The following is a 27610-nucleotide window of genomic DNA, read 5'->3' on the forward strand; positions in this document are numbered from 1 at the left end:
TGAGGAGGTTAACAAGTTTAATTTTTTTTCATGGTTCACAGAACCAATAAATGCATGAGTGGAAATATACTGCAAAGTTCCAATACTGCCTAAAATTCAAGTTCAGACTTGTACATCACCCACCAGTACATACAGTAATCCCCTTTGAGCACACTTCTAACTAAATGTAAAAGATGCTGAGGCCACGTGCTTTTCCTAGGGTAACTGCCATGCAGTTACACAAAGGATTAAGTTGGCTCTCATAACGTAGAGCCCTTAAACCAAAGGCTCTAAAGAGTAAACTCTGCTAATCATCATCAGTGGAGTTCTTGTCCTCCCACACCTACATCTCATAGAAAGGAAGGGGATGGTGTTTTACAGTACTTCTCTTAGTAAAGCAGAAGACAGTGGAAGTGATTTAACTGTCACCCAGAACTGGGGCACTCGAGTTGCTGAAGCAAGAGATTTGCTGTCAACAGCTTGGGCCCAGCTCTGGTCTGTCTGCCCACGTGGAAAGAGAGGTAAGGAATTCTGTGACACTGCAAATAGGCACCACGTTGGAGAAAACCCCTTCTGCCCCATCCGCTCCCTATGCTGGCTGGAGATGAAGCTCTACTCAAACAAAAAGTCATGAAGTGTGAAAGAAAGGAACCTCCCATTTTCAAGCAGTTAGTGAATAAAAAGGAAGAATAGCAGTGCGTTCCACCTAAGGCAAGCGTTCTTGCATTTCTTGCTTCACACAGAAAGAGGAAAGCACAGAAGCATGTAGGTTGACCAAAAGTTCAACTTCTGCTTACGTGGGCTTTGTGCACTTCATAATGGTACTTACAGTGAGCTTTTGCATATAGGTTTGTTTCACAGCAAGTCTGGAGATACACAGAGACTTTGTTACCTCCTTCCTCTGTTACTCTGAGAACTGCTCACGAAAAGAGTTTTATTTCAGTATGGAAGATATCTTGCATTTCTGACCCCTGCTTTTACTTCTGGATTCTATGCACGAGGCAGTATTGGTGAAGGAAATGCCTGCTGATGCTTAGAAAGTTAAAGTGCATTTTCCTCTAGAGAACAGGCCTGACAGGCTGCTCCAGAACGTTGCTCCATCACATGCAGCAACGCAAACCCGAGTTGTGCACTGAGCTGGGGATGGGTCACAGAATGCACTCCAGAGAAAACAGCAAAGTTGTCTAACAGGAACCAGGAGGAGAGGGCTTTCCTGAGGAGGAGGGAAAGCAAACTTGTGAAAGGCACAGCACCAAACATCAGCTCCAGCCCTGCAGAGTGGACGGCGGGCACAGAGCCCTCTGCCAAAGGCAAACTCTCCTCCTTTCCTTTCATTTGTGCCCATTTGCTTCTAGTTTCCAGAAGGCAGGTCAGGCTCTCACTGCTGCTGTCACAGCTGATTGGAGGCACGGTCAGTTACAGCTTGGCAGGCAAACACTGCATTTCAGCAGCATGCTCTGCCCCGAGGCTGCTCAGACCCTGCATCCGAGCACAGCTCCCAGTGAACATTAGTCAGGCTACCTTCAGCATAATGGAATCAGACATCAAATCACGCTGATGATCTTAACAGTGACAGTAGACAATCAGCCTCTGTCTCTTACATACCCTCTTTTACAGAGGGTGAGCTAACAAACACAGCAAGGGACGCTCCCAGCTCTCCACAAACCACAGCCAGCAGCGCCTCTGCGCCCAACCCCGAGCTGCAAATATGTCCTTATTGCCCCTAGAGCTACAGGAGAGCTCAAATGATACCAGGAGTGTCTGTTAAAGTGTCTGTAAACTGCTCAGCAGCTCCAGAGCTGGGCAAAGGGACAAGTACATCAGAGCAAACTCAGCTCCTACATCACTGCTTTCTTTTGTGTAGCTCCCAGGCCTCAGCTACTCATGGCTTGTAAATCAGAGGCTGTTCCTTGCATAGCAAGCAGGATTAAAATCTTCTATTACTTTAGTTAATCTAATTACAACGAAGTAATGCTTACACACACACACACACACACACACACACACATATATTAAAAAAAAAAAAAAGAAAAACCCAATAGAAGAAAGTTTTGGGCACTGTGTGCCTTTACACAATCAGAAAATGCACCTGAAATCTGCTGAACTCCCATGAATTCTGCACACAGTACAGATGCTACATTTGATGGGGAGGGATGGGCACTCCCCCTGAACACAGATGGGGGTGAATGTTCCACCATGCTGTGCCAGAACAGCACAAGTTCTCTGTAACAGCTCTTCTCTCCACAACCAACTTCTGCCCCTCACGGCTGCCCTTCATTCAGCACGTAGTCTGTGCACCAGCACAGCAAAGAAACCACATACCCAGTTCCCTGTAGCAGTGGATTTGATCTTTGCACTTCATGAATTACATTTCCTTTCTTAGCTCTTAAAACAAATGCTTATTTCCTCTTTTACCAGGTTCCCATTTCTTTTTCCATCCACGCTTTCAGAGGCAGTTTCTTTACTAATTAGACCAATCCCCCATTCAACCACGCAGACTTCGAGCAAAGGTAAGAATACAGCGAATACAAACCCTGCTTATTTTCACCTCCACCCTCCAGTGAGCAGTTAGCAGTGTCAGCCTGCACCTAGGGGGCCCTGCTCAGCGCCCTTCTCCTGACCCACACACCAGAATCCCCGCTAAAAGACATCTAACACTGAACTTGAGCTCAGTGCTATTAAAAATACGTGGCCCTGGAGGAGTGCAGACAGTTATTTCTTGGTTTTTCCTCTCTCCACTGGTGAAACTTGGGAAACACAATGGTTTAAGGAAACCACGTGTCCAAAAGGAAACACAAAGGCCTCATTCCATGGTTCAGCCAACTTCCATCACCCCTATTCTTTGATTGTAAAATTAAAGACAGATTAAACAGCAGTTGGTAATGAAATAATGAATTCCTCTTTGCTTCTGCATCAATAAAGCCAAATGTTGCAGGATTGAGAGTGAATTAGATTAAGTCTAATACACCACCTCCTCTTTTTCCTAGAGGTGGAAAAAGAAACGTGAAAGAATTCCTCTTCTATCCTGGCTCCGTTCTTGAGGGGTTGATGAGCTGTAGCTCCCCTCCTCTACATGGGGAAATCCCTTCTGCATCTCCCACACCCCCTGACCTCAGTTTCTCTCTCTGTGTGACAATACACATGCTTCCACATCACAGCTCCGAGCCACATTTTCTGCCCTACCTATTCTCTGCCGCTCCTTGATGCGGTGAATTTAACTGCACTCCTTTTGCTGTGCCCAAAGGCACGGGCTGAAAAAAGCAGAAATCCTAACGCCGACCACCTCCAGGCAGAAGGGCTGAAAGCAGACTGTCTCTACCACCGTGTGGATGAAGAGCCACGGTGTCCCCACACCAACTTCAGACCTTTTGTTTGCAGACTGAGCACTGCCCTGGTTCAGTGGCAGGTGGTAGCACCATATTGCCAGGACAGAGGAAAGTGGCAGCACACGGGGAACTCCTCGTCGCTTCCGTGCTGCTCAGCCAAGCTCTGCCCTTTCTCCCTGTATGAAGAGTATTTTGCAATCACAGTTGGTTTCCACTCTTTGTGACAATCAGTTCTCCAGGAGGTTGACCTGTTTAGCAGCAATGTAATCAAACTCGCTGCCTTAGTGCTGGTGGTGGTCTCCACTCCTCCTGAGCAGCTGCAGCCTACTGTCAGAGCTCAAAGAGGGGATTGTATTTCCTAATTTCCTGCAGAAGGCGAGCCTTGTCCATGTTGGCTTCTGCAAGGGCTATTTTCGTGTTCTGAAGCTCTCTTTGCAACTCTGGCACTTCCTTTGACTACAAAAGACAGAGAAGAAAAAGAAAAACAAAGCAGGCGTTTAGAAAGGTAAGCAGCAGGGCAGATCTAACTACACTGATGCACGCACAAAGCTCACTGACAGCCACCCAGATTGATTTGCAAAATACTTCTAACTGGTGCCTGAGGACTTCCATACCTGTCACCAGAGCCACTCAGGCTGCCAGAGATGCATTTCTAACGTCTACTTTCTCTTAAGACTTCCTTTCACACTTCTAGCCGTAGGAGTAAGGCCTGCAGCGAGCTAGCTGATCCCTTAATACTCTGAATGCCTGTAAAAGGAGGTACAGACTGCTTTTGTGTGCACTCCCTATCTGCAACACACCACACCTACCAGTAAGTGCAAACAGATGCAGACAAAAGACTTCGTTTTCCAGCCTACTGCCAGCTATCTGGTTGTCTAGACAGCAGCAGGCAGCAGTGACTCACCTGCAGTCCACGTATCCCTCCTGCTGGTGCTGCCAAAACACTCTGTGCTGGGGCCTTCTGGTCCTGAAGGACTGACACAGGTTTTTCCAGTTTCGGTGAGCCTCCCCCTTGTGGAGCTGGAAAGAAGAAAAAAAAAAAGGCATGGAGATACTTATTTATTATTTATTTGACAGGATTCTTAGGACTAAAAGAAAAAACTTGGATGCTCTTTTTGTCTTAAACAAAAACAGGAAAAAAAAAAGATATATATCTTATCCCCATTTAAAAATGGAGAAGCTAAGCCAAGGGAAGATGCAGAAGTGTGTCGTGACTGTATGAGCTCAAGGAAACACCAGGCATGAATTCAGGCTGCCCGTTCACTGTTTTAGGTGTTAATGTGCTCTTCCTGAGGTATCAGTTTTTCTGTCCAAACAATACAACGAAAGCAGTGAGAAGCAGAGAGGTAGGAATGCCTGCAGCCAGCAATTAGCCCTGCAGAGCAGCCAAAGGCTGGCACTGAAGACAGAAGATTGTTTGCCCATTCTGGCAGAAGTGACTGCAAGAATCAGAATTAGGGACAGCACACACAGCAGAGTGCATCCTTCCCAGCAGCAAACATCACGTTTCAGCTCCAGCCTCTACAATCAGGCCCAGCTGAGCACAACCTCCCACAAGGCCTAGAGAAGAAAACACATTTCCGACCTGTTAGGTAGAAAACTCCATCATCTCTGCGCTTCACCAGGACGTGGTCTATTGCCAAGGTGATGGGAACAGGGCCAGGGGAGGTGGGGTATATCTGGGGGCTGTCATCCTGAAAAATTAAAACAACAGAAAAGACAGAAAAAAGGCATTAACTGCTGTGACAGCTCCGGCAAAGGGCTCCCCCTGCCCCCAGACTTCACAGGGGTAACATCACCAACTGGCAGCACTGCCAGAGCTCACCAAGGTCACCCACCATATGGAAAAGCCTGGCTTTATTTACACAGAGACTTAATTTGTGCAAAAAGGACTCGCAGGGATCACAGCACAGTTCTGCCATATCCATAACAAAGGCTGGGGAGAGGCCATCTCCCCTGAGATTATTCTCACAGTTGTCCTGATTCAAAAACCTATTAAAATGAAGCCAATACCTCTAAGTCTGGAGATTCTCACGTTGCTGTGGTTCCTGCTTGCCAGTGGAGCAAGCTTATTGCTTTCAGAAAAACAGTTCTGTCCCTCCTTTACATCAACCAGCTCTTACATAATGTGGTTTTTTTTCAGCCATAATTCTTTAAACGCTTACCAAAAAGGTCAAATAATTCTCATTTCGCACAAACACTTGGGAAAGAGGTATTTAATTCTCTTTCCCTTGAGTCAGCAAATAGATCATCAACAAAGCTGGGGAGAGAATCTGAATGTCAGGCTCCTGTTTCTCCACAATCTGAGCTTGTGTTACCATTTGCCCATTAGAAACAAAATAAAACACCATCAGGGAAACAAGACCTTTGCAGAAAGCCACAGCAATCCCACATCATCCTTTCCGAAGCAGAACACTGCAGGTGAGCCCTACTCAGGATCCCACCTCAGTTCCCTACGCACCCACCTTCAACGTGATTTTGGCATCCACGACTTCAATCTCCATGGGGATCACCTCTGGGATAACTTCATCCTCAAGGAAGGGGCCGAGGTTGGTAAGGAAGGACATGAAGAACTCTGCTGTGTAACTGCGGACCAGCATTTGAAGGAAGCCATTCTGAACAGCGAGTGGGGAATGCACAGCAGCATGAGGTCCTGCTTCAAGACGCAAGCACACTTCTGGCTGGGCCTGAGCAGCTTCAGGGCCTGAAGGCTTCTCCACGTCCGCATCTCCTAAAGCAGAAAGAATCAGGGAAGCACAGAATCATTAAGGTTGGAAAAGAGAGCTGAGGCTACAGTCCAACCCTCAGCCCGTCACCAAAATGCCCACTAAAGCACGACGCTGAAAGAGCTCACTGCAGGAGATGGGATGTGGTCAAAATAGGTCTCACAAGAAATCACAGAATCCTAGAATGGGGATGAAAAGGACCACAATGATCGTCTCATTTCAACCCCTGCTGTGTGCAGGTCACCAACCAGCAGCCCTGGCTGCCCAGAGCCACATCCAGCCTGGCCTTGAATGCCTGCAGGGATGGGGCATCCACAGCCTGCTTGGGCAACCTGTTCCCATAATAAAAAAGACCAGGTTTCAAAACGCTCGGAGTTCACATCACAGCAGCTGCCAGCAGAACCAGGCTCCTTAATCCCCCAGGCCCACCCACCTCTCTCACCATCTCAGCACTTTACAAAACCCGCCTTCATTTAGCATTTGCACAAACAGAACAGAAACTCTCAGCCTCTCAGAGCTGCTCACCACCACCCAACCTTCTGTTCGTCGTGCCCCCTCGTGGTTACAGGCAGCATGGATAAATAACAGTCCAACTTTGCATGTTTGCACTGAGAAGTTTTGGGTTGCAGCTGCTCCTGTGCTTCTCATTTGTTTGTTTCTTTAAAATTCAAATACATCAGTAGGGAAGTGCCCCAGCCCAGAAGGGTTATTCTCAGGGCAGGGATAATTTGGGGTTTCCTCAGGGAGCTTTATCCCTCTTTTCACTGATTTCATGCACTCCAGAAGAAATTTAAACATTTCCCATGAAGGATGAGAGTTTCACTGAGCTGGACACCACGCAGCTTGACTGTACAGGTACTTCAGCTTTGTGAACACTGAAGTTAGAATGGAAGATTCCTTGAGAGCAGCTGGCACACAACCCAACTGTAAAAGCCAGAACCTTACCCACATAGCCACGCAGGTATTGCCACATCCCAACATTGTTCAGCTGCTCTGGAACCACGTTCATGACTTGTAAAGCAACAGACAAATCATCACCTCGTGCCTCTATTGCACAGTTCACCTCGTTCATCTTCAGCAGAAGGACAGACACCTGAAACACAGAGAGCCAAGCTCAGCCAGTGGAACACAGCCACGTGGTTCACTTCAAGGTTCAGTTAGAGACAGTATCACAAAGGAACAAAGCTCTGACCAGCTGCAGGCTGGGCTCCTCGCTCTGTGAAGCCGAGCTGTTTATTTCAGGAGATGCTCCGCTCTCGTCCTCCGCCACCAGGTTTGCTCTGCTGCCTGCATTGCTGTGCACCTGGAGAAGATGCCCTGAAGGGAGAGGGTCCAGGCTGGGCTCTGAAATAGAAGTGGCAACAACAACAGCTCGATTCTTGTTTCTTTTTCTGGTTTTAAGCACTTCTGGTCTCAGCATCTGCCTTAATCTCACGACCTGAACCATCCTCCAGAGAATGCTTTCCAGTTCCCTGGATGAACCTAAACAATGTGCAGCTGAAGTGAAGAACACTCACTGCAATGCACAGCATACCCTACTTCCAACCACCCTTTATGAAACCCTCCCCAGAAGCCGTGGGACATTTGCCCACCTGCACTCTACTATGGGCAAATGACTCAGAACAGCACAGTAATGGTGCTGGGAAAACCCTCCCCACTCATTTATACTCTTCATCTCAAAAAAAAAAAAAAGCATCTACAAAAGCATTAAGAGCCACCGTGGGTGAAAATGCCCATCATCTTCAAAAAGAACGAGTGGCACAAGGAATCCTGTAAGAACACAGCATGAGCCAGAACACTGTTAACTGTTGTGAAATAGGAGAGGGGATGAGGACACAGCTGGACCCTGGTTACCAGAGTCTGTGAGCATTACAAAGCCATCGCTGCCATCGCTGTCCACTGACAGCCCATCCTCAGGACCACTCCCATCCACAGACGTGGTATCAAAGGAATGTTGGGATGCTGTCCTCTTCATGGAGAAGAAACGCATCCGGCTGCTGCCACCCCCTGGAGTCACTGCCCCCTCTTCTGCTTTGGGCACAGAATCCCTACAAAAAGAAAAAAACAAGGAAAAGGCCAAAGGCAATCAGCTTCGCATCAGCATTACACAGGTACTCCACTAAACTCTGCACGCTCGCAATGCAGGCTTTAGTCTACTTATATTATCCCCAGGAGATGAAGGTCTGACATCTCTCTGGTCCAAAGGGCACACAGAGAGAGGGAGCAGTCGGCCTATGTCTTCCCCCTTTCCCAGCAGCCTTGCAGGAGGATAGCTCACTCACTTGGCTGGGGGGAGAGAGAGCATTTTCTGCACAGTAGAGGTCATCTTCTCCCGGCTCAAGCTCAGAGCATCTTTTGTTATAGACATAGCTTCTTTGGTGAGGTCCATTGTAACATGCAGAGCTTCCTTGGTGGCATCCTTTGTGATATGCAGCGCACTAGACAGCTCCACCTCTAGGTTCTTCAAAGGGATGAGCTCTGCCTGGCCATTGAGAGCGGGACTTCCTCCTCCTGGGGGGCCGGCACTGGTTGAGGTTGGGCTAATGGGGAGGGCAGGAGGGCTCTGAGGATGGCTGGTAGGCTCCTCTGCTCCTTCTGCAACCAGGGCTTCCACAGCTTCACGTGCTTCCTCTATCAGACCTTTCTCCTCCATGCTCTTACTTGGTGGAGCTGTGCTCAGAGCTCCATCGCTTGCTGATTTTGGAAGCCTCTCCAGTGGCACACTGGTTGCACTGGTGCCTGTATTTTCAGCCTCATTGTCCTCTGGGACCTCTGTGGTACTGCACATTCCCTTTTCTGAACCGGCCTCAGATTTCTGCTCCTTCTCCTCAGCTGCCAGCTCCTTCTCTTCAGCTGCCAATCCCTCCTTGCTGTCTGAAGGTGAGAGCTCTGACTCTACCAGGCTCGTTGTATCTGAGTCGAGGGATTTGGGTTCCAAGCAGGAGCCTGGTGTGGGGTTCATGAGCAGGGCCACTTCAGCACTGTGGAACATAACTCCTACCGACGCAGACATGGGATCTAAAGGACACCCAGTCACCTCCTGGGTATCTTGGGTCAGCTGCTCCTGTAGTGTTTGCAGAACTTCTTTCATCCTGAGCAGCACCAGGTATTGGTAGTGGTTGAGACGAACTTTGACATGAACAGAGGAGGACAAAAGCACGTGGATATCAGCAGAGGCTTCCAGCTCTTTGTCATCTACTCCATCATTAAGTTCACACTCAGATTCTCCCAAGGCATCCATCGTCTCTGGGACCTTGTAGATGCTTTTCAGATCCTGGTCAGTTCTTGATCTTTGACAAACTCCGTGCTCTCTGGGAAGGTTCTCGTTCTTGGAGTGATTGCTAAAACTGGCAGAAGGCTTGATTTTCAAATCAGAGACAGATGGTGGCTGTCGTTTAGATATCTGAGCTTGCCCCCATCTCTTGGGAAGACAGGCCCAAACGGAAAGGGGAAACGGGTCAATAAAGCTAAGGGCTCTGCCCTTTGAGCTCTCAGCACCCTCAAAGTCCAGGGAGAGGTCAGTGAAATTCATAGACCACAGATCTTCAGAGGCAGAGGTTTTGCGCAATGGCTGAGGAAAACCTGAATGCTTCTGAGGTCTATCATCCACCTCGTAGGCGTGGCGCAAGAAAAGGGTATGGAGGAGGTTAAAATTGTCCTGGGATCGTGGGAAATGGGTGTAGCTGGAGTGGAAGAATTCTGAACCAGCAAATTTACGGAAGAGGCTCTGGAGGTCCTGGCAGCTGCAGGAGGGAGCATGGCGGGTGTTGGTGGCAGTCAGCTCTGACGTGTGAATGCAGAGTGCCTGCGGGCGATCCTGATGGGCAGCGACTTTCTTCTCCACAGGGATGCTGAGCTACAAAGAAAGAGAAAGATGTTTTTCACACAGAGGGTGGTGATGCACTGGAACAGGTTGTCCAAGGAGGTTGTGGACGCCCTGCAGGCATCCAAGGCCAGGCTGGATGTGGCTCTGGGCAGCCTGGGCTGCTGGTTGGTGACCTGCACACAGCAGGGGGTTGGAACTGGATGAGCACTGTGCTCCTTTGCAACCCAGGCCATTCTATGATTATGATATGATTATGATATGATATGATATGATAAGTAAAGCAGCAAGAGGGGAAATCAGCAGAACTCCATTCTGGCCATTTACACAGAAACTCGGCTGTGGAATATGTAAACAATTGAGAAGTCTTGGTCTCTACTAAAATCCCAAGAGCTGAACTAGATTCTCATTTGAGAAATGAAATAAAATTTACAAATCAGACACAAGGAAAATATCACCTAGAGCAGTCAGTGGCAAACGCCATAGGATGTCAATGCAACAGACACATGCCCATTGGGAATGGAATGGGAATCAAAGCAACTCCTGGTTATCTGACCCAGCAATTCCTCCTTGAAACTGCTTCCATAACTACTGACTTGTCCATCTGCTCTGAAGTAGAACTCAAATGCTTGTTTTAAGGCCCATAGATGAAAACAAAACCAACACAAGCAGTGGACAGAAGAAAGGTGGAGGTTTTGTTTGCTCATCCCAGACCCCAGCTATTCCCTGGTACTTCCAGCACAGAGAGGGAGAGGACGCTGCTGTGCAAAGGAGGAAAGGAATGGTACCTTCAGCTGGAAGCCATCCAGTCGAACATCAACATGCTCATCACGTTTGCCTGAGTCCTCCAGCTTGTAGATAGCTTTGAACTGCTCCAGGCTGCGATAAAGATCCAGACAGAAGAGGTTTATCCAGAGCATGCTTGCTGTATCCAGGGTCAGCGTCAGACCATTCAGCTGTACATACAGGTTTGGGCAAGGAACTAGAACAAAGCAGAATCAAATTCAGTACCTGCACTAAAACACCAAAGCACAGGGCTTTACCATCCACCTCAAGACAGACCTCGTGGTGAAAGAGAAAAGCTGAGAGAAGCAGCAGAGCAGTGAGGAGTTCCAGCTCTCCCACCAGGGCAGCTGCAGAGCGCTCAGAGCTCCCTGGGGTCCCAGAACCCCAAGCTTTAACCAAAGCAGGTCCTTCAATGTGCTCTTGGGCTCATTATTTTTCGAGTACAGCATTTCCTCCACATTTTGCACCAGGTAAACCCTACACCATTTTCTCAATAATAATTTAGACAGGCAAACATCAGGGAACTGAATGGACAGTGACATCCAGAGAAGCTTCAAAACAGTCAACACACCTAAAGAATTAAAACACTGATTTTTGAAGGAACTTATGAAAGAAGGTGCTAACCTTGGTGTATTACCTGGAAAGTCTTGATTGTCTGGGAAGTAATATTCTGTGAATTCAATGTGGATTGCAGAGACCTGATCAGGCAGGTTGAGGAATTTTCTACTACACGAAAGCAGGGTGGAAGGTTTCTTACTGTGCTGGCCAGCTGTGGAAACCTGAAAACATAAATGGCATGCAGTTGAACATAACCTGCTTGTGGCAAAAGAAAGCATCCCAGTAACCCTGCAGCCTCCTACACTCAGTGTGTCTCATTTACACATCAAACACACTCTGCTTTCCAGTAATGATTCAACTTTCCCCTACCAGCTAATACTGTCAACTCCTCTCCTTCGAGGGAATTCATCTCTTTGCATTCACATATATTCTTCCAGTATTTAAAAGGGGATTACAAATAGGAGGGCAATCAACTTTTTACAAGAGTAAACAGTGATAGGACAGGGGGGAATGGTTTTAAGCTCAAGGAGGGAAGATTTAGGTTGGGTGTCAGGGGGAAGTTCTTCATAGAGAGAGCAGTGAGGTGCTGAACAGCTGCCCAGAGAGGCTGTGGATGCCCCGTCCATCCCTGGAGGTGTTCAAGGCCAGGTTGGATGGAGGCCTGGGCAGCCTGGGCTGGTGCCAGATCTGGAGGTTGGTGGCCCTGCTTGTGGGGGTTGGAACTTGATGATCCTTGGGGCCTCTTCCAACCCAAGGCATTCTATGATTCTATGACTTATATCCCATATCACTGCTATTACGAACCAGAACAATCAGATCTAGGTGATGTGAATAAACAGAACTGAATCCCATCGTAACTTTCTTCAGTATAAACAGCATGTCAGTAAGTGCATGACACCATCTGGTACAGATCATGCTCTCACAAAGGGTACAGGGTGTATGGATGTAGGGCTGACCCACTCTAGTGATCCTTTCTGTGCTGGGTCAGAAAGCACGAGGGCAGATATGTTCCTCCTCTGTCAAAAATCCACATCTTCACCAACTTCTCAAATACACGAAATCTGTTATCCTGGGTTTGACATGAACTCAAAGAGTGCAGAAACTCTGTGGCTCTTCGTGCAATTTCCTCTGCACGTGACAACGACCAGCACTCCATGCTTGTTTTATTTTGTTTACTGTGCACAAGCAGCACAATAAGGACACTCAGCTTCCTTGGTTGTGGAGGGTTGACGGGACTGGATTAAGCGAGATTTGTGCCATTTATTTACACCACAGCCAATTAAATTTCCTTCTTCACAAAAACCTGACGTGGGTGTCCCCAGGCACTGCTCAGACCCCCACCTGGTGAACATCCAAGTCGTCCACACGCAGCAGCACGCAGCTGGAGCGCAGGCGGTGCCAGGGAGGGTGCCGGAGTTGGGGCAGACTGCAGGGAGCTCCACGGCCCTTCTCCAAGGGGCTCTTATGAGGACTCAACGACGTGTCTGCGGGGATGTGAAAGCAGAAGGGTTTTACTCAACTCCTTTGTAGTGGACGTCGCCGCCAGCTCCAACACAGACGTGCTTACAGAGCAGAAATAACAGCCCCAGAATTAGAAACAGATGGGCACAGCCAGGCAGGAAAAAAAAGCCAACACTCAGGAAAGACACTGTGAAGGATCAGCGTGATCTGCACCAACAGAAGTTCTTCAGCTACACTTCAGCCACCTTCTGCTGCTCAGGCTATTTCATTTACTCATTATATATTCACTCAAAGAGGATAAAAATAAGCTAGGTCTGTCCATTCTTGCTGCAGTATTGTTCCAATATAAAACCCCTTAACTATGGGTTAACCCAACTATGCCGTTAAATTTATGATTTTTGGTGTGCTGTGCGATTCTGAACAACAGATCAAGCTGCTAAGAAAGGGAACTAGAGATGTTGCCGGATGGAGAACAACTGTTACCACCTCCAGCTTTATCAGGAGTTTAATCCAACATCATTACCTGCTTTCTTTTTGAAGGGAGAAAGTGGAGTCTTGGCAAAGGCAGCATCCATTTCTTCATAATGCTTCTCAACCTTGCTCTGAAATTCACTGACCAACCTTTTTGCCCATTGTCCCCGTGTCTCCATTGCCTCACTGTACCTCACCCAATGCTTGCAGGCATCTCCTGCATTAAAGTAAACATACCAGCTTTAAAATTAGGCTCCTGCATACTCACAACTCTCTTGTTCCCCTTAAACCAAAATCAATCTGTAAAGCATCCCCCTTGATTGATATCACACTCTGTTGCTATCCCTGCCTGTGTTTCAAACACCAGCACTGGGAAGAATGCCAGTGTGACACTTTTCCTTGCTTCCTCAGTTAACCAACAAACAGATTTGCTCCTGAGATACAACCCTTTCTCATTGATGAGCTCAGAATCAGATCCCGAGCTTAAGAAACCAAAAAGAAATTCAAAGTTTCAACTTTATGGTTTTATGGCAAGCAGTAACTCGCTCCTTTCTTTGCACTCTGCCAACAACCTGTCAATCTTCCATCAAGAGGTAAATCAGATTAATCCCGGCCACGAGGATTTAAGATCCAGGTCCTTTGTGTAGCTCTTTCTTCTTGCCCTGCCTGAAGCCTCACAGCATCACCATTCTTCAAGTTCTTTTTTCAAGCTGGAAGGACACATCCCCTTACCTGCCCTATGGAAAGGATAATAGTCAAAAGCCATCCTCCTAAAGGTCAGCTGCATGGCACCTCCCAGCATCCCATGCTTCAAAGCGCCTGTGAGAAATGGAACAAAGAAAGCTATGATCAGCTCTGCAATACAAGCCCTGACTCAGGATAATTCAGAACAATGCTGCTCTGATTGCCATCACTGTTACCATGGCTGGTATCTGCTTCTAAAGAGCTCTATCAGAATCTCATCCTCGGTGAGGAAAAGGGCAATTGAACGTAACGAGGCAACAGTTTATACCACAAGAACCAGATCTAGAATCTCAAATCCCAAATCACAAGACCCCACTGCTTTCCAGGCTCCCATTAATTACACTTCTCACGACACCAATCAGGAGAGTTTCCGGAGGAAAATCCTCCTTCGAGAAAGAAAAGGACTGGCTATTTTTTTCCTCCTGATGCTGCTCTCTTACCTGACTCTCGAGTGTGGCTGTCGTCACAGATGTGCAGATCCAGGCGTGAGATGAGGAGGTGGTAGGATGATTCTTTCATGTCATGTTTATCGAAGTACTGACCAATGCTGGTTGCATTTGGGCTGACTCCAAATGGTTGAGACCAGGACTGCTGGGTACTGGGAGCTGGTGGTGTGATCTATTAGGAAACAACAAGCTTGGTAAGAGCTCATCTTGGAAGATATTCTGAGATCAAAAGGGAAAAGTATTCCTTATGATCCCTCCATGTAACCTCTGGCACAGCCCTCCTTCCCCAGAGCTTCCACTACCAGTGATCCTCCTCTTCCCCCTCTAGAAACACTGTTTGTCCTCTGCCCTACGTATTTATTGTATGGCATTCATCAATCAGTTACTTAGAACAGGTTTTGGGGGAAAAACATAAAAACAAGTGCTAAGGGATGTTCCAAGCTACTGCTTAGAACTGCTGCTTTAAGGCTCTCGCAGACTATGCTATGTGTAAACCAAAGAACAAAGGAGCAAAAATACAACAGCTCTCTCCATCTTTTCCTCTTCCCTATGGCTCACTCACCTGCACGGAGTCTGGTGCCAAGCTCTTCCTCTGCTGAGCAGACTTCTCCATGGCTTCACTCAGAGACTCTGCGTATTTCATCATTGCTTTCAGCTGAGAGTCTGTCAGCACCCAGAGAAGGTCGTCAAGGAGAAACATCAGCTTTGATGCCATCACATTGCAATCTTTGGTCTGAAAACAGCAAGAAGGTGTCAAGGACTAAGAGCTGCTCACTTTACACTCTCCTCAGAATACACAGAAGCTGTAGCACGAAGTAGAGATGCTGCTCTGAAAATCATCTGAGAGAGAAGGTAACTCATCTGGTGGATGCCCACACTGCTCTCATCTGAGAAGGAAAGGAGTCCAAGCCACCTTCTCTTTGGAAGGGAAATTGATTGCTGGCCATTTAAGACAGAAAAACAAGAGATGACAATTTTTTGCAACTTCTCATCACATCCACTCATCATCACATTTCTGCTGACAGCTAAAAGCAAAGCTAGCAGCCTTCCAGCTCCCAATAAGGAGATGACAGATCTCCTTGGGACGAGAAAACAGATTTTAAGACTTGCTCCACACACATTATTCTCCCCTGGGAAATAAACTGCTTTGACATTTGGTTAGAACACAGCTGTTTCCAACAGAAAGCAGAGCAATACATCAGGCTCAGTACTTGTGAAGGAAATGAAGCATGGCTGAGGGACGTGGGAAGAAATGCGCATCATCACTGCAGAGAATGCATCCTCCAAGGGATGGGTGAAACACTCACCCTTCTCTTGAGAGAGATCTGTATCCTCCCCTGGTTCGTAATGAGTCTCAGAGGAGTAGTAACAGGATCATGATCACCATTGTCAGTTGCATCTGCTTCAATGCGGAGTGTCTGCCAGGTGAGTTCTTTGAATGTCAAAACCTACCCAGAAAGAGGAAAATAGGGAAAAGCTGAGATTTGCATCAGCTGCCAGGATTAAGCTAAACCCTTTAAGGACACAGAAGGAAACAAGGGTGCAGGGAACCGTCCAACATTTTTTCTTTCCTCTGCAGTCCCTATACACCAACAGGGATGGAGCCCAGCTCAGGCAACATCCGAAGGCTCTTTACCTCCCCTCTCTGTGGATCAGTGATGCGGGTGAGCCGCAGGTCGCTCTGCTGCCAGTTGGGGTTGACGCTGTAGCCTTGAAGCTGCCACAGCTCAAAAGAAGCATGAAAGGCCTTGGAGTGAATCTTGATGGTGATGGAATTGACAACAATAAACATCCCCTCCACCACCTTTTCAGCAAAGCCGTATTCACTGCAAAGAGAAGATCCTGTAAGTCATCAGGGAGAGACTGCGGTACGTATGGAACCACCAAAACCAGAACCCCCAGAGGTCAGTGGTTAATTTTCGAGAAGAACAGCCCATACCCATACCCCAGCATGGCAGAAAGAAGCCATGGGACTCAGGGGTCTGACCTCTGGCCGGCTGCAAGCGCAATGGGAGACTGTCCATTGGGTGGCCGAGGCTCTTCGCACGTCCGCATCTCTACCTCCACTTTGTCCAGGTACTGGGAAGACAAAACACAGGAGCAGTAAATACAAGACCAAGGCTCAAGGTCAGCCTTACACCCGTAGGTCTGAGACTCTAGGGCTGGTAAACCCAGCTGTGCCATCTCACATCCCCCAGTCTCGTGCTAAAGTTCTCACACCTTCAGTGCCAGAATGGTTGGGTGATGTGAATCTCCAGAAGTGGGGGAAAACAAACAGCAAAAAGCAGGCAACTGGACTTCACCAAGAGCTGAGCCCAGCTCCATCCTGCAGGGAAATGGGAATCCCATAGGAGGTCACCCAACTTCTAACAGAGCTGCTCTCAGAATTCCCCCTCCCCCCGCACTCTAGAGGCCTGGAGGCTTCAGGATGGCAATGGAGCATGCACTTCAGTTTCCTTTCAGAGAATTAGGAAGAGAAGGAACGAACAAGAGAAGGAACTTTACCAAGCAGATTGGGTGCGTCTTCAGTTTTGTCCACTGGATCTGAAACAATAAAGGTAAGATTACAAGAGCCACCTTTGCACTCTTAAAAAGTTAGGATATTGCAGGGAACCACGTGAGCTCAAAGTTCTGCTCTGAGAAACGACCATTATGACATTCCATCATCTCTAAATCCAGGTCAAACAGGCTCAGAAAGGGAGCCCAGCCCAGCTTTTGCATCTCGTATGTCATCGTGAGTAAGAGGTGCTCAGTAGGTCAGATTCAGATTCCTCCCCTTCCTTTGTAGAAAATGCTGCCATTGCTGAAAGTCAGGTCACCCTTTTGAAGACTCCATACAAACCCAAATGATCCTATTTGATTTTCCTTACTTACTCTGCAGTTCTTGTACAAGGGAGGACAAATGTTTGGTGCTATATTAAGCAAATTTGACTCTAAAAACAGATAGAACAGATCCGATGAGTAAGACAGACTCGTTTTCATTCTCCTTTGGCAGAGTAGAACCACCATAGCAAGTCTCCTCTATACACTAAAAAACTGTGCGTTCAAGTAATGCAGCTATGGTTAGTACCAGCTGAGATTAAACAGTCTGGCATTTCACATCAACTGAAAAAAAAATCAATTTTGTGCTCTAAAAAGCACAAGGAGGAAAATTTCTAAGAGGGGTCAGAGTGCAAAAGTGCAACTGTCCATGCATGCCCAGCTTCAGCCATTATGCAGACAAACAGCCAATGGTGGCTGAATGAGTGCAGGCTGCACTGCTTCTCACGTGTGCCATTCACAGAATTCTTAAGAGCTGCCTTTTCAACAATGAAGACTTCAGCTCAATTTGTTTTATGGTGCCTCACAGCATCATCAGGCTTTTAGATAACAGCACTGCATTTGTCTCTGCTTCCTATTCCCGGTGGAGGTCTGTGTTGATTCCTTAGCATTAAAAAAACAAGCCACTGGGGATGAGGGAAGACACAGAGAACTGCTCAGCGATCAAAATAAGAGTTAATGGGGGAAATGGTGAAACAGAAAGGGCTGTAAAACCCCAAAGTGCTTGGGGGTAATGAGCAGGGAGTCATTCTTCACCATTTCTTCTAAAGAACAGTACCAGGTCATCAACTAAAATTAATACATGCAGGCTTGAGAGCAGCAAAAGCAAGCATGCAGTTAAGCTGTGAGGCTCTTTGCCACAGCACGCTCTGGATGTTAAGTAAAGGGTGAATTAAATGGAGGGTGTGGAACCCAGGGACACGACCACAGCCCCCCTGCTCACCCTGATGGATGCCTTGTTGCAGTAGACCCGGGTGATAGCAAGCCAGGTGGGCAGCTCCAGCACATTCTGCAGCACCTCCTCATCCAGCTCCAGGTTGGTCAGCTGCCCCTGCCCCTTCAGGGTGCTCAGGTTGATTTTGTCCGGAGAGAGATTCTTGGTAAACCTGCAAGAGAGGAAAGAAGAGACTCTAAAAACAAGGCCGAGCAGAGCTGCTGAGACCCACAGAGCCTTTCAGAAGGGTGTGTTAAGTGAAAAGAATCTGCTTTCTTCTTTGTTAAAGCATTCTGACATCTTTAGGCCCAAGGCAAGTTGGTTTTTCCAAAAAAAAAAAAAAAAAAAAAAAACCCACCCAAAAAATCCCTTTGCATTTTGACATTTGAAGGGACTTTATTTATTTTTTCTTTTTAAATCAAATTCAAGGAACTGAAAATTCCATCTAAAGCCCCGGAAAGGCAGAATTCAGCAGAACTGCCTTAGGACAGAAACAAACCCAAGCCAAAGCCAAACCACAGATAGGGAGAACAACTTTGCTCCCCCTACGACTGCCAAAGCAGTGATGAAGTGCTTTACTACCCAGATTTTTCTAGGTAATGAGGACAGAGGAAAGGAAAAGACCGTCATAAATTATTTTTATTGCTGTCTCTTTAAACAGCAGCCTTGCAAGCTCTCTGGTCAGCAGGTCCATTGCAACCCAACCTTCAGCCCAAACTCCCATCCTCCCCATTGGCATCCATCACCCTGCTCCCTCTGCTCCAGTTTCTCCTCCCAGGGGTTTATTCTTGCATATATTCTGCTATCTCCCTTCTGGGCCTGAGATTTAAGTGCGACAGATGGAACGATTCCAGCAGGGCTGGTCAAGAGCAGCACGCCCTGTTGCAAACCTGAAAACCTCTGACATCATTAAAAGCACCACGGACCCATCACACTGCAGCCCCAAGACTTCTTGCCAGCTGATTGACTCACTGCTGCAGCCAGAGCTCATTTCATAGCATCACAGAATGGCCTGGGTTGAAAAGGACCACAACGATCATCTCCTTTCAACCCCCTGCTATGTGCAGGGTCGCCAGCCACCAGACCAGGCCGCCCAGATTCCTCTGTGCTAACACCCATTCTAATTCAGCACGGCGCTCCAGAAAGCAGAAGAAAGGCCCTATTGTCAGCACAAGCAGGATGAGGCTCTCAGCCCCGCGTCTCCATCCTCTCTCCTCTCCCAGCACCACCGTGTGCTGCCATTCCCTGGGAAAGGCTCACGGGGCACCGTGCACAAAGTGCAGGCAGTGCTGAGGGGAGCAGAGGGGAGGAGGGCGCAGAGCACTGCTGCTGGGATGGCAGTGGGTGCAGCCATGGGGCTGTGCTACCAACCTGCCTGAGTTGTCTGCCAGCCCAGGGCTTCCTGCAAGAAAAGTGCCCTTCTAAACCCAGCATTTCGTTAACACAGATGGTGAGGTGCTGATGTTAGGACACAGCACTGTGAATCCACCCACTGCTGCCTCCATCCCACCTCCACAGCGTGGCCTCCTGCTGCTGCAGAACCACAGGCAGACTCTGCTGATGTAACACCGCCCTGAGCCACAGGTGCTGCTGATGCCAGCATCCCAGGGAAGCTGACGGGTTTGCTATGAGCACGTCGCTCCCTTTGACCTCCTGCTTAAGCACACGCGGGCAGGAGGCCAAGATCAACACAGCATCCCAGCCCTGCACAAAAAAAACCCATCATGCTGGGTGGGAAGGAGACACAGCGATGCGCTGGGAGCTGTGAGGTTGGTGCTGAGTCCTGATGTACAAACCCAGGCACTGCATTACACTGAATACCTCCAGAGGCAATCTGCTTTGCCTTGGCGAAGCAGCCCTGCTGAAAGCTGCTGTAATCATGCTCACTCAAGACTGGGTTTGAGAATAAAGCAATCCCAGTGAGGAAAGCACATGGCAGGGCTGCGTGGGGAGCTGCAGCTGTCTGACATCCTCATCCCAGGCTGGGCACTGCAGGAAGAAAAACACGTCTCAGCAGAGAACTGCTTTACTCAGTGCATATGTGTGCCAAAAATAAGCCTGGGTGTGCTGGGGAAGGAGGGTGACGCTGTGACATCGGACACTGCAAGAGGGAGCGGTGTGAAACACGACCAGCCTGAAACAAACGTCTGTTCTTCTGCAGGAAAAGGCTGCAGAAATCCTGTGAGCAGACGAGGAGAGCAGCAGAGGCACCGTGGATGGAAGCACCCTCAGCTGTGAGACACTTTGATGCATCCAATGCACGTTAGTGGGGAATACAGAAGGAAAGTGATGCATGCCTGCAAATTTGGAGCTGACAGATGCCAAATTGAAAAGAACTGCTTTGGTCAGTGCCAGGGGAAGGACAGAGCTGTGAGAGCAGACGATTTGAGCTGCTTGTTGGCAGGCTTGCTGCATTCGTACTCATCAGCAGTAACATTTTTGGCAGCACGGATTGCTGGCCTAGAGAAGAATGAATGAAAACGGTGACTATTAGGAAAACGGGCCGTGTGGGATAGTTGCTTTTTTTTCCCCCTAACTCTGGAAGAAGTCATGCAGCACTAAGCCAGTGAACTCACGGGACAGCACTTCTTTTGAGCCTGCTCACATTACCATGACAAAAGTCAACGCAGAAAATCCTTTCCCACCCTTGACAGAGCTGTCCTGCAGACTCACAAGGCCATTTTGCAGCTGTGTACACAAGCACAAATGCATGCCCTCCCATGCCATGAGTGACAGCCTCTTTTCTGGCAGCATCTGCTGGCCAGCAGCTGACAGCCAACCCAGCATCCCAGTCACCTGCACCCATGGAAAGCCTTCAGGTGACTGATGTGCAGTTAGGATGACAGCAAATATCAGCTAGGAGCTTCTAACAGCTGTAACCAGGGGAGCCCTGCTGGCCAAGACTCCTTCTTATGCCAGTGGTTTACAGAGATTTCCCTGCTGCCCGCTCTCCCCTGTCTGTGATAATGTGGGCATTACAGTTTGCAATCAGCAGACACACAGCTGTGAACTGTGCCATCCCAGTTTCTTGGCAAAATGAAGGCTTTGCTCTTTCCTAAGCAGTAATGCCACCCAGATGAGTGAATCCTGAGCAGCTCCTTGGGACCCAGCTGAAAAGCACCGTGCTTTTTACAGGAACCCTCGGCCTTTGGGATTCCCCCACTGCACGCTGTAGGTGGGCACAGGAATGTTCCTCTGTTTGCTGCATCATCAGCCTGAGCACAAGGACAAGAAATGATGCCACTCCTGCATGACCGACTGCCCCATTCACCAGCTGGAAGATCCAGAGGCTGCAAACCCACTGACTGCAAGAAGGAGTTTGGCCAACCTTACAGCTGGCCTTAAGCCAGGCTGTACCCATAAATAAAACATCTACGTCCACACCTGTAGCTGCCTGCCACGCTGCATCCAACCACACACACAGATAAAAAACCTCCCCTTGGAGCCACCCCCCACACACAGACCCTCCCATCAGCACATCTTCTGCCTCAGACCTCGTTTGCAATTACCCACTGATCACCTCCCTTTGCACACAACCAGCACCCACACGACAAAACACTCATTCCTATTAATATCCTCGTTACTATGGTTATTATATGCAAGAACTAGTTAGCAGGACAGCAGTGACCTCGGTTTTATTTAGTGCCACGCATCATCCATCAGCAGGTCAGAATAACCCACAGTGGTTGGCACCAGTGCAGATGGAAAAATACAGTGAAAATCCCTGTGTCAGGGCAGTTCCCTCCATGCTGACTCTTGTGAGCCACGGAGGTCATTCTTACATGGAGATAAAGTCATGAGTGGCAAAAGGAAAGGTCAGGGAGTGCTGAGTATGGGGGCTTTCAAGGAAGACAACAGCAGAAGCTCTGACTGCAAAACACGTCTGGGAATGAACTGAAAGATAACTCTGGAGGAAATAAAACTGGGCAAGTGATCAGAACTTCTAAAAAAAGGGAGGAAAACTGCTGCCTTGGAGGCACGTGGGAAGAAGAAGAAAAGCCTTTTCAGGAAGCAAAACCACGTAAGTAGGTTTTGTACAACCCCAGAGCCATCTGCCTGGTCACAGTGCCACCCAACACTGAGAGATGCAGATCTGCAGCCAAGGAAGAGAAGTGAGCAGAAAATGAGAAGAAAATGAGACTGACTGAGGCACGGCGTTGTATGTATGTGGTATGGCCTCTATACCAAACCCATCAACCTGATTGGTATAAAGGCATTTAGGATTGAAGGAGGTTTGATTGTTAGCAAACAAACTGTTGAGACGATGGAAAGCATCACATCCTATGGAAACCAACCTATGGAAACCATCCTATGGAAACCATCCTATAGAAACCAATCTATGGAAACCATCCTATGGCAACCATCCTATGGAAACCAACCTATGGAAACCATCCTATGGAAACCATCCTATGGAAACCATCCTATGGAAACCAACCTATGGAAATAATCCTATGGAAACCAACCCATGGAAACCAACCCATGGAAACCATCCTGGGTGATGTAGGCTGGCTGGCAGGCAGCAATGTTTGGTTCCACCACAAGAAACCTGATGAGCTGACCCTATTCCATCTGCAGAACCAGCACCACAGCTGTCTGCTCCTTATCAGGTGAACTCAGTGCATTCTGCCTGACAATTTCAAGGCAGCAGCACTACATAAACCGAACATTTTGTCTTTCCAAGCACCAACTGTTCTGATAAAGGGCCAGACCGCTCAGCAGCCCAAATCCAAGGGCAAACGCACTCCCACCACAAAATGCCCAAAGCAATTCCTTATCAGCTCTCTCAGCTCCCAGAGCAGCGTTCTCTGCTGCCATGCAATGCAATGCAACCACAGCCAACGGACTTAGAAATTCAAGTCAAAGTGAAGCTCCTGAGGACGACCCACGTTTCCAAGCAGATGAAAGAGACTGCAGCATTTCCCACGGCTTCCTCCCCGCTCACAGACCCAGAAGCACTCTGAAAACCAGAAAGTGACTGCACCCCACGTCAGGGGGATTCCTTACAGTGCTGCCACCTCCTTTGGTGCTTGGAGGTTGGTGAAGCAAAGCACAGGTTAACCTGCACGGGACAGAGGCAGGGATGCTGGCAGGGTGGAACAGCACCGAGCAGAGGGTTGGTTTTGCTATTTCCAGTTCATTGGCTGGGAGCTCGGGGAGGTTTAAATGGCGCTGCCATGAAGTCTGGATCACGAAACCTCTGCAGCTGCCAGGGAATTTCCCAGGACTGACCCTCAAGCGAGCAACAGCACACAAAGGAAAGCGAGGAAGAAGTGCATAAGCAAACACAGCATTCCCACTCCCTTGTGCTGGGCAGGAGCCCCGCTGCTCAGATTATTCATCTTGTGACCTGAGCTGCGTTTTTCTTTCCCAATGGCAGGAAATCCGAAGTGATGACATAATTCAGAGTCGGCTGAGCAGCAATGGGCTGAAGGAGCCCCAGAGAAATGAAACGCAGCGAGGAGAGCTGCTGTGAGCACACTGCTTGGTCTGCAAGCACCGGCAGCACGAGGAGGTTGCACTGCATCACTGCAATGCTCCACCAAGCCCAGCTGCTGCAGGAAGATGCATGCAGCCTGAGCAATGGTAGTGCAACTTCTTTTTGCATTAGCAAGAGCCTATTTAGCATTCTAGAAAGAGCACGTGTTGCTCCCTTTTGCTGAGGGGAAGCAGCAAACACCTTGCAGCAGCAGCTGATGTATGTTTCATCGAACAACAATTTGGTAAAGCGCAGCCCAGCAGCCATGGTTGGCATTAGAGATTACTTTCTGCGAAAGATAAATGTCACATCCTGTCATGCGTATGCTCTCCCTCCCCACCCCTGTTTGAACAAGGAATTAGTAGCTGTATTAAGTAACTGCAATACCTCAGGCGTTTGACTCTGCATACAGAGTTCCTCAATATTTAAATTTAAACAAAAAGCCACGAAAAGGTACGAGTGAGATAAGAAAACTTCCCTTAAAGGGCTGAGTTCAGATGGCATCCAGCAAGGCACTGGGTCACACGGAGCCCATGCAGCAGTGCAGGCCTGGGGAGACCTCACCTCAAATACTGGGCTCAGGTCCCTGCAGGAAGGATGCTCAGATGAAGAGCAGTGAGGTTGGTGAAGAGATGAGAAAGATGCATGAGTGTGGGGAGAAAGGGGAGGAGGGGAGAGCCCAGCAACGCACTGCCACCAGGCAGGAGGCTCAGCAACGAGGTGACCCATCTCCTTCCTCGGGTGACAAGTGATAGGACACGAGGAAAAGGTCTCAAGTGGCACCAGGAGAGGTTTAGATTAGAATCAGGAAAAATTTCTCTAGAGAGGACAGCCAAATGTTGGAAGGGGCAGCACGGGGAGGTGGTGGACACTCCATCCCTGGTGGCGTTTGGAAATGTGTGGATGTGGCACTGAGGGACACAGTTTGGTGATGAGACCTAAGGATCTTGAAGGACTTTTCCAGCTTAGATGATGCTGTGATTCCATTACCTGGCTGAACAGAATGCACTGAAAAGCAGGAACAGAATGCTCTGCAGATGGGAGAGTAATGGCTGTTTTAACATCAGTTTTTAATCGCTGGCAGCTTTGTGCTTTCACTTAATTCCCAGCTACTTTAGGGCAATTATGGTCTTCTGCAGGAGAGATTTCCCTGATTTCTGAAGGAGAACACGAAAGCAGCTCCAGCTGAAACTGTATTGTTGGTGCCAATTGCAGAAGGGACCTCCAGAGGACCCCTCCCTGGGACACCCAAATCATTTTGTGGTCTGCAGATCTCATCAGCCCACTCCCAGATGTGACCCCCTTGCTTTTCCCCCTACCCACCACGCTCTTTGCATTTCTGGCAGTTAATTTAGAATCAAAGTCAGGAAATTGGAAGAAACTCAGAGGGTTCTTGCACCCCGGATAGTGGCAGCAGGCCCTTCTAAAGCACAGGATTTCCAACACGTTGTTCTCAGTGAAAATCCACTGCTTTGGTTGTCACTGCAAAGCCACAGCTGCAGTTCAGTATTTGAGCACACAAAGGACAAGAAACGAGAAGCAAACAGACCTGAGACCTCCCAGAGAGGCAGTGCAGGTGAAGCAGAAGCAGCCCTTGCTCAGAAAGGGCAGTAAGAAGTGGATTTTTAAGGCCAGGAAGGGATTCTGAGATTCTCAGACCCATGTTATTTCATAACAGCACACAGCAGCCTTATTCATCCGTGGCTAAGGCACTGCAACACCCACATACTGCTAAACTGATCTGGAAGAAGAAACTAAGGATACGCTGCAGGCTTATGTGCCAGCAGGGGCTTTATGTGCTGCAAAGGTTACATGCAGCTGCAAACAGAAGTGGGAGAGGCAAAGCAGTCCTGTCATGGCCCAAAGCACCGTGAGCTGGAGGTGCTGTGCTCAGATGCACTCTGGTTTATGAGCGTCACGTGAAAGAAATGTCATTCCTCCTGGCTGCCTATCTGACCTACATTTGCACTCATCAAAGTATTACTTTGTGTAGATGGTACTCAATTGTTTTGTTTTCTAGGATATTTTTTTAGTTCTGCTCCTAAAACTTCTTTCATTGATCCCCAAAGGTGCAGCACAGCTCTGCAGCTTCTTCCATGCCTCATCTTCCTCTGTGCAGCAGCTGCGTGGAGCAGCAAGTGACAGTGGGTGGCAGGGTGGATGGCTGTGCTGCCCTGCACCAGCAGACACAGCTCAGCTCCAGCCTTCATCGGGATGCTCATGGAGCCCAAACCCTTCATTCAGCAGCTTCCAAAGGTGGAGAAGGAGGAAAACAAAGCAGCCAAGAGGAACGAAGCAGTGATGACAGAGAAACCCCTGCCTTCCCCACATCCCAGCTCACACACAGCCGCTCTGCCACCAGTAGGGAAACTCAGCCTCACAGATCCCTGCAAGCAGCCCCAGGGATCCCATCGGACACTGCTGTGATTCACTCAGTCTGAACAGTGGTGTGAAAGGGCTCCTTCATATTTCCCTCATCTCTCTGCCTCTCTGATCCCTTCCTTGCAAATCTGCAGAGATAGAAGGAACAAAAGCGTGCTCCACATATAACACAAGGAACAAGGAATTGCTTCATATGCAAATGGAAAGCTGGAAGTAAAGGCAGGTTAACCATTGAGTGGTGAAATTCTTCCAGGCAAATGAGCACAGCAGAAAGAAAAACCCAAAGTGTGAAGCAGAGGTATCTGCAGCAAACAGAACTGGAATGGAAAAGCATCCTCTTTTTAATACAATATCGGTGTTCAAAACACGTTGCTGCAAAGTATCTGCAACATTTAAGTGAGAATGAGGCAGGATCAGACCAAGCACCCACAAATACGTGCTTAAACTCCAGGCAAAGCAGCACGGAGGAATAACGCTCAGCTCCGCTCCAGCCTGTAGGAGCTGCTGCTCTCATCCTCTTCTCCTTGCTGGCAACCTGAAGGTCGGGAGGCTGACCCATCACAGATCCATCACAGATCCATCAGTGCCATGCTTTGAGATGGAACAGCACAAGAATCCTGACCGTCTGCGATGTCAGATGAGCAGAAATTCATCTGAATGCAGCAAAGCCAGCTGCAGGCCCTCCTGCACACAGCACTGAGCAGCGCTGAGCCCAAACCAATGCAGATGGCACCTCGTGGAGCTCAATTCAAGTCTGCAGGGATTCCTCCCAGGATCTCAGTGCAGCTCCAAGGAGGGGACTCCCAGTTTTAATCCTCACTCCAGCACTGATCCCTCGGAATGCTGGGTCAGTCGCTATGATCTCGTGCCCCTCAATTTACATCTGAGTCTCTCTGCCAGAGGCACAGAGCGACTTCAGCACCGGCAGCTCAGAAGTGATCCCAGGGATGGGACACGGCCCTGCAAGGACAGCTGAGAGCTGAGAAAGAAGGGGACAGAGGACGGCAGGGTCTGTGTGACAGGGGTAGGACAAGGGGTCTCAAAGAGGGGAGGTTTAGGTTGGATATAAGGAAGGTTTTGCAGCCAGGTGAGGCACCGCACGGGCTGCAGAGGCGGCGATGCCGCATCTCCAGAGACCCCCAGGGGGCTGTGAGCACTGATGGAGCTGCGGGGTGCAGGGATGGCTTTTAGAGATCCCTTCCGACCCCAGCGGTCCTGCAGCTGCTCAAAGCGCTGCGCAAACCCTGCCGCTCCGCACCTCCGCAGGGAAACTGAGGCAGAGGAACCAGCCAAGGTCAGCGCAGAGCCAAAATAAAAAGCCGCCATTCCCACGGAGCTTTCTGCTCTCTCCTCCAGCCTCACCGACACAAGCAGCCCCTGAACGCAGCGCATCCCGCAGCTCCGGGACGGCCGAACCCCCCCGGGACAAACAGCACGGCCATCGGGACGGACGGACCTCGTGCCCCCCCCCCCCAACACACACAAACACATCCCACCCCCACGGGGCTCCGCGGATGCCTCACCGGGACAGGTGCTTCAGGATCTGTTTCTTGATGATGGCGGCCATGCCGCGCCGGGGGGGTCGGGGGGGCCGGGAGGGGCGGGGGGTTCAGCGCTGCGGCCGTCGGTCCCCCATCGCCGCTCCTCCGCCGCTCCGCTCCGCCCCGCCGCTCCCGTC

General features: G+C 48.9%; 1 protein-coding gene and 1 long non-coding RNA gene across 4 annotated transcripts; one reads left to right on the top strand and one right to left on the bottom strand.

The window, feature by feature from the left end:
• Positions 1 to 27610, bottom strand: BLTP3A (bridge-like lipid transfer protein family member 3A). 3 transcript variants are annotated; one of them, XM_085210282.1, is made up of 21 exons: positions 27456 to 27610; positions 18084 to 18246; positions 16826 to 16864; positions 16308 to 16399; positions 15957 to 16146; positions 15628 to 15768; positions 14883 to 15053; positions 14315 to 14492; positions 13863 to 13949; positions 13183 to 13347; positions 12540 to 12682; positions 11278 to 11419; positions 10643 to 10836; positions 8314 to 9887; positions 7886 to 8079; positions 7224 to 7375; positions 6977 to 7124; positions 5771 to 6036; positions 4891 to 4999; positions 4210 to 4325; positions 1 to 3761 (listed from the first exon to the last, which is right to left on the bottom strand). In XM_085210282.1, exons 1-21 carry the CDS (start codon positions 27497 to 27499, stop codon positions 3636 to 3638), a joined length of 4434 nt encoding a protein of 1477 aa, XP_085066408.1. In that variant the 5' UTR covers positions 27500 to 27610; the 3' UTR covers positions 1 to 3635. The 3 variants fall into 3 exon arrangements, with proteins under 3 accessions (XP_085066408.1, XP_085066409.1, XP_085066410.1); XM_085210283.1 differs by lacking the exons at positions 16826 to 16864; positions 18084 to 18246; positions 27456 to 27610 and having other exon boundaries at positions 16266 to 16389; XM_085210284.1 differs by lacking the exons at positions 1 to 3761; positions 4210 to 4325; positions 4891 to 4999; positions 5771 to 6036 and having other exon boundaries at positions 6978 to 7124; positions 7905 to 8079.
• Positions 18241 to 27418, top strand: LOC146542635 (uncharacterized). The gene is made up of 2 exons (XR_014879911.1): positions 18241 to 26941; positions 27289 to 27418. It is a non-coding gene; the product is annotated as an uncharacterized LOC146542635 (long non-coding RNA).

This window comes from Meleagris gallopavo, chromosome 28, assembly GCF_905368555.1.
Source record: "Meleagris gallopavo chromosome 28, MGAL_WU_HG_1.1, whole genome shotgun sequence".
NCBI classification, from domain to species: Eukaryota; Metazoa; Chordata; class Aves; order Galliformes; family Phasianidae; genus Meleagris; species Meleagris gallopavo.

Coding starts and splice junctions, on each gene's coding strand:
- BLTP3A (XM_085210282.1), bottom strand. CDS start 27,499: ATGGCCGCCATCATCAAGAAACAGATCCTGAAGCACCTGTCCCG. Junction 15,054..15,627: donor AGATCTCTCTCAAGAGAAGG/GTGAGTGTTTCA, acceptor TGCTGTTTTCAG/ACCAAAGATTGCAATGTGAT. Junction 8,080..8,313: donor CTCTCTCTCCCCCCAGCCAA/GTGAGTGAGCTA, acceptor TTCTTTTTGTAG/GGATTCTGTGCCCAAAGCAG.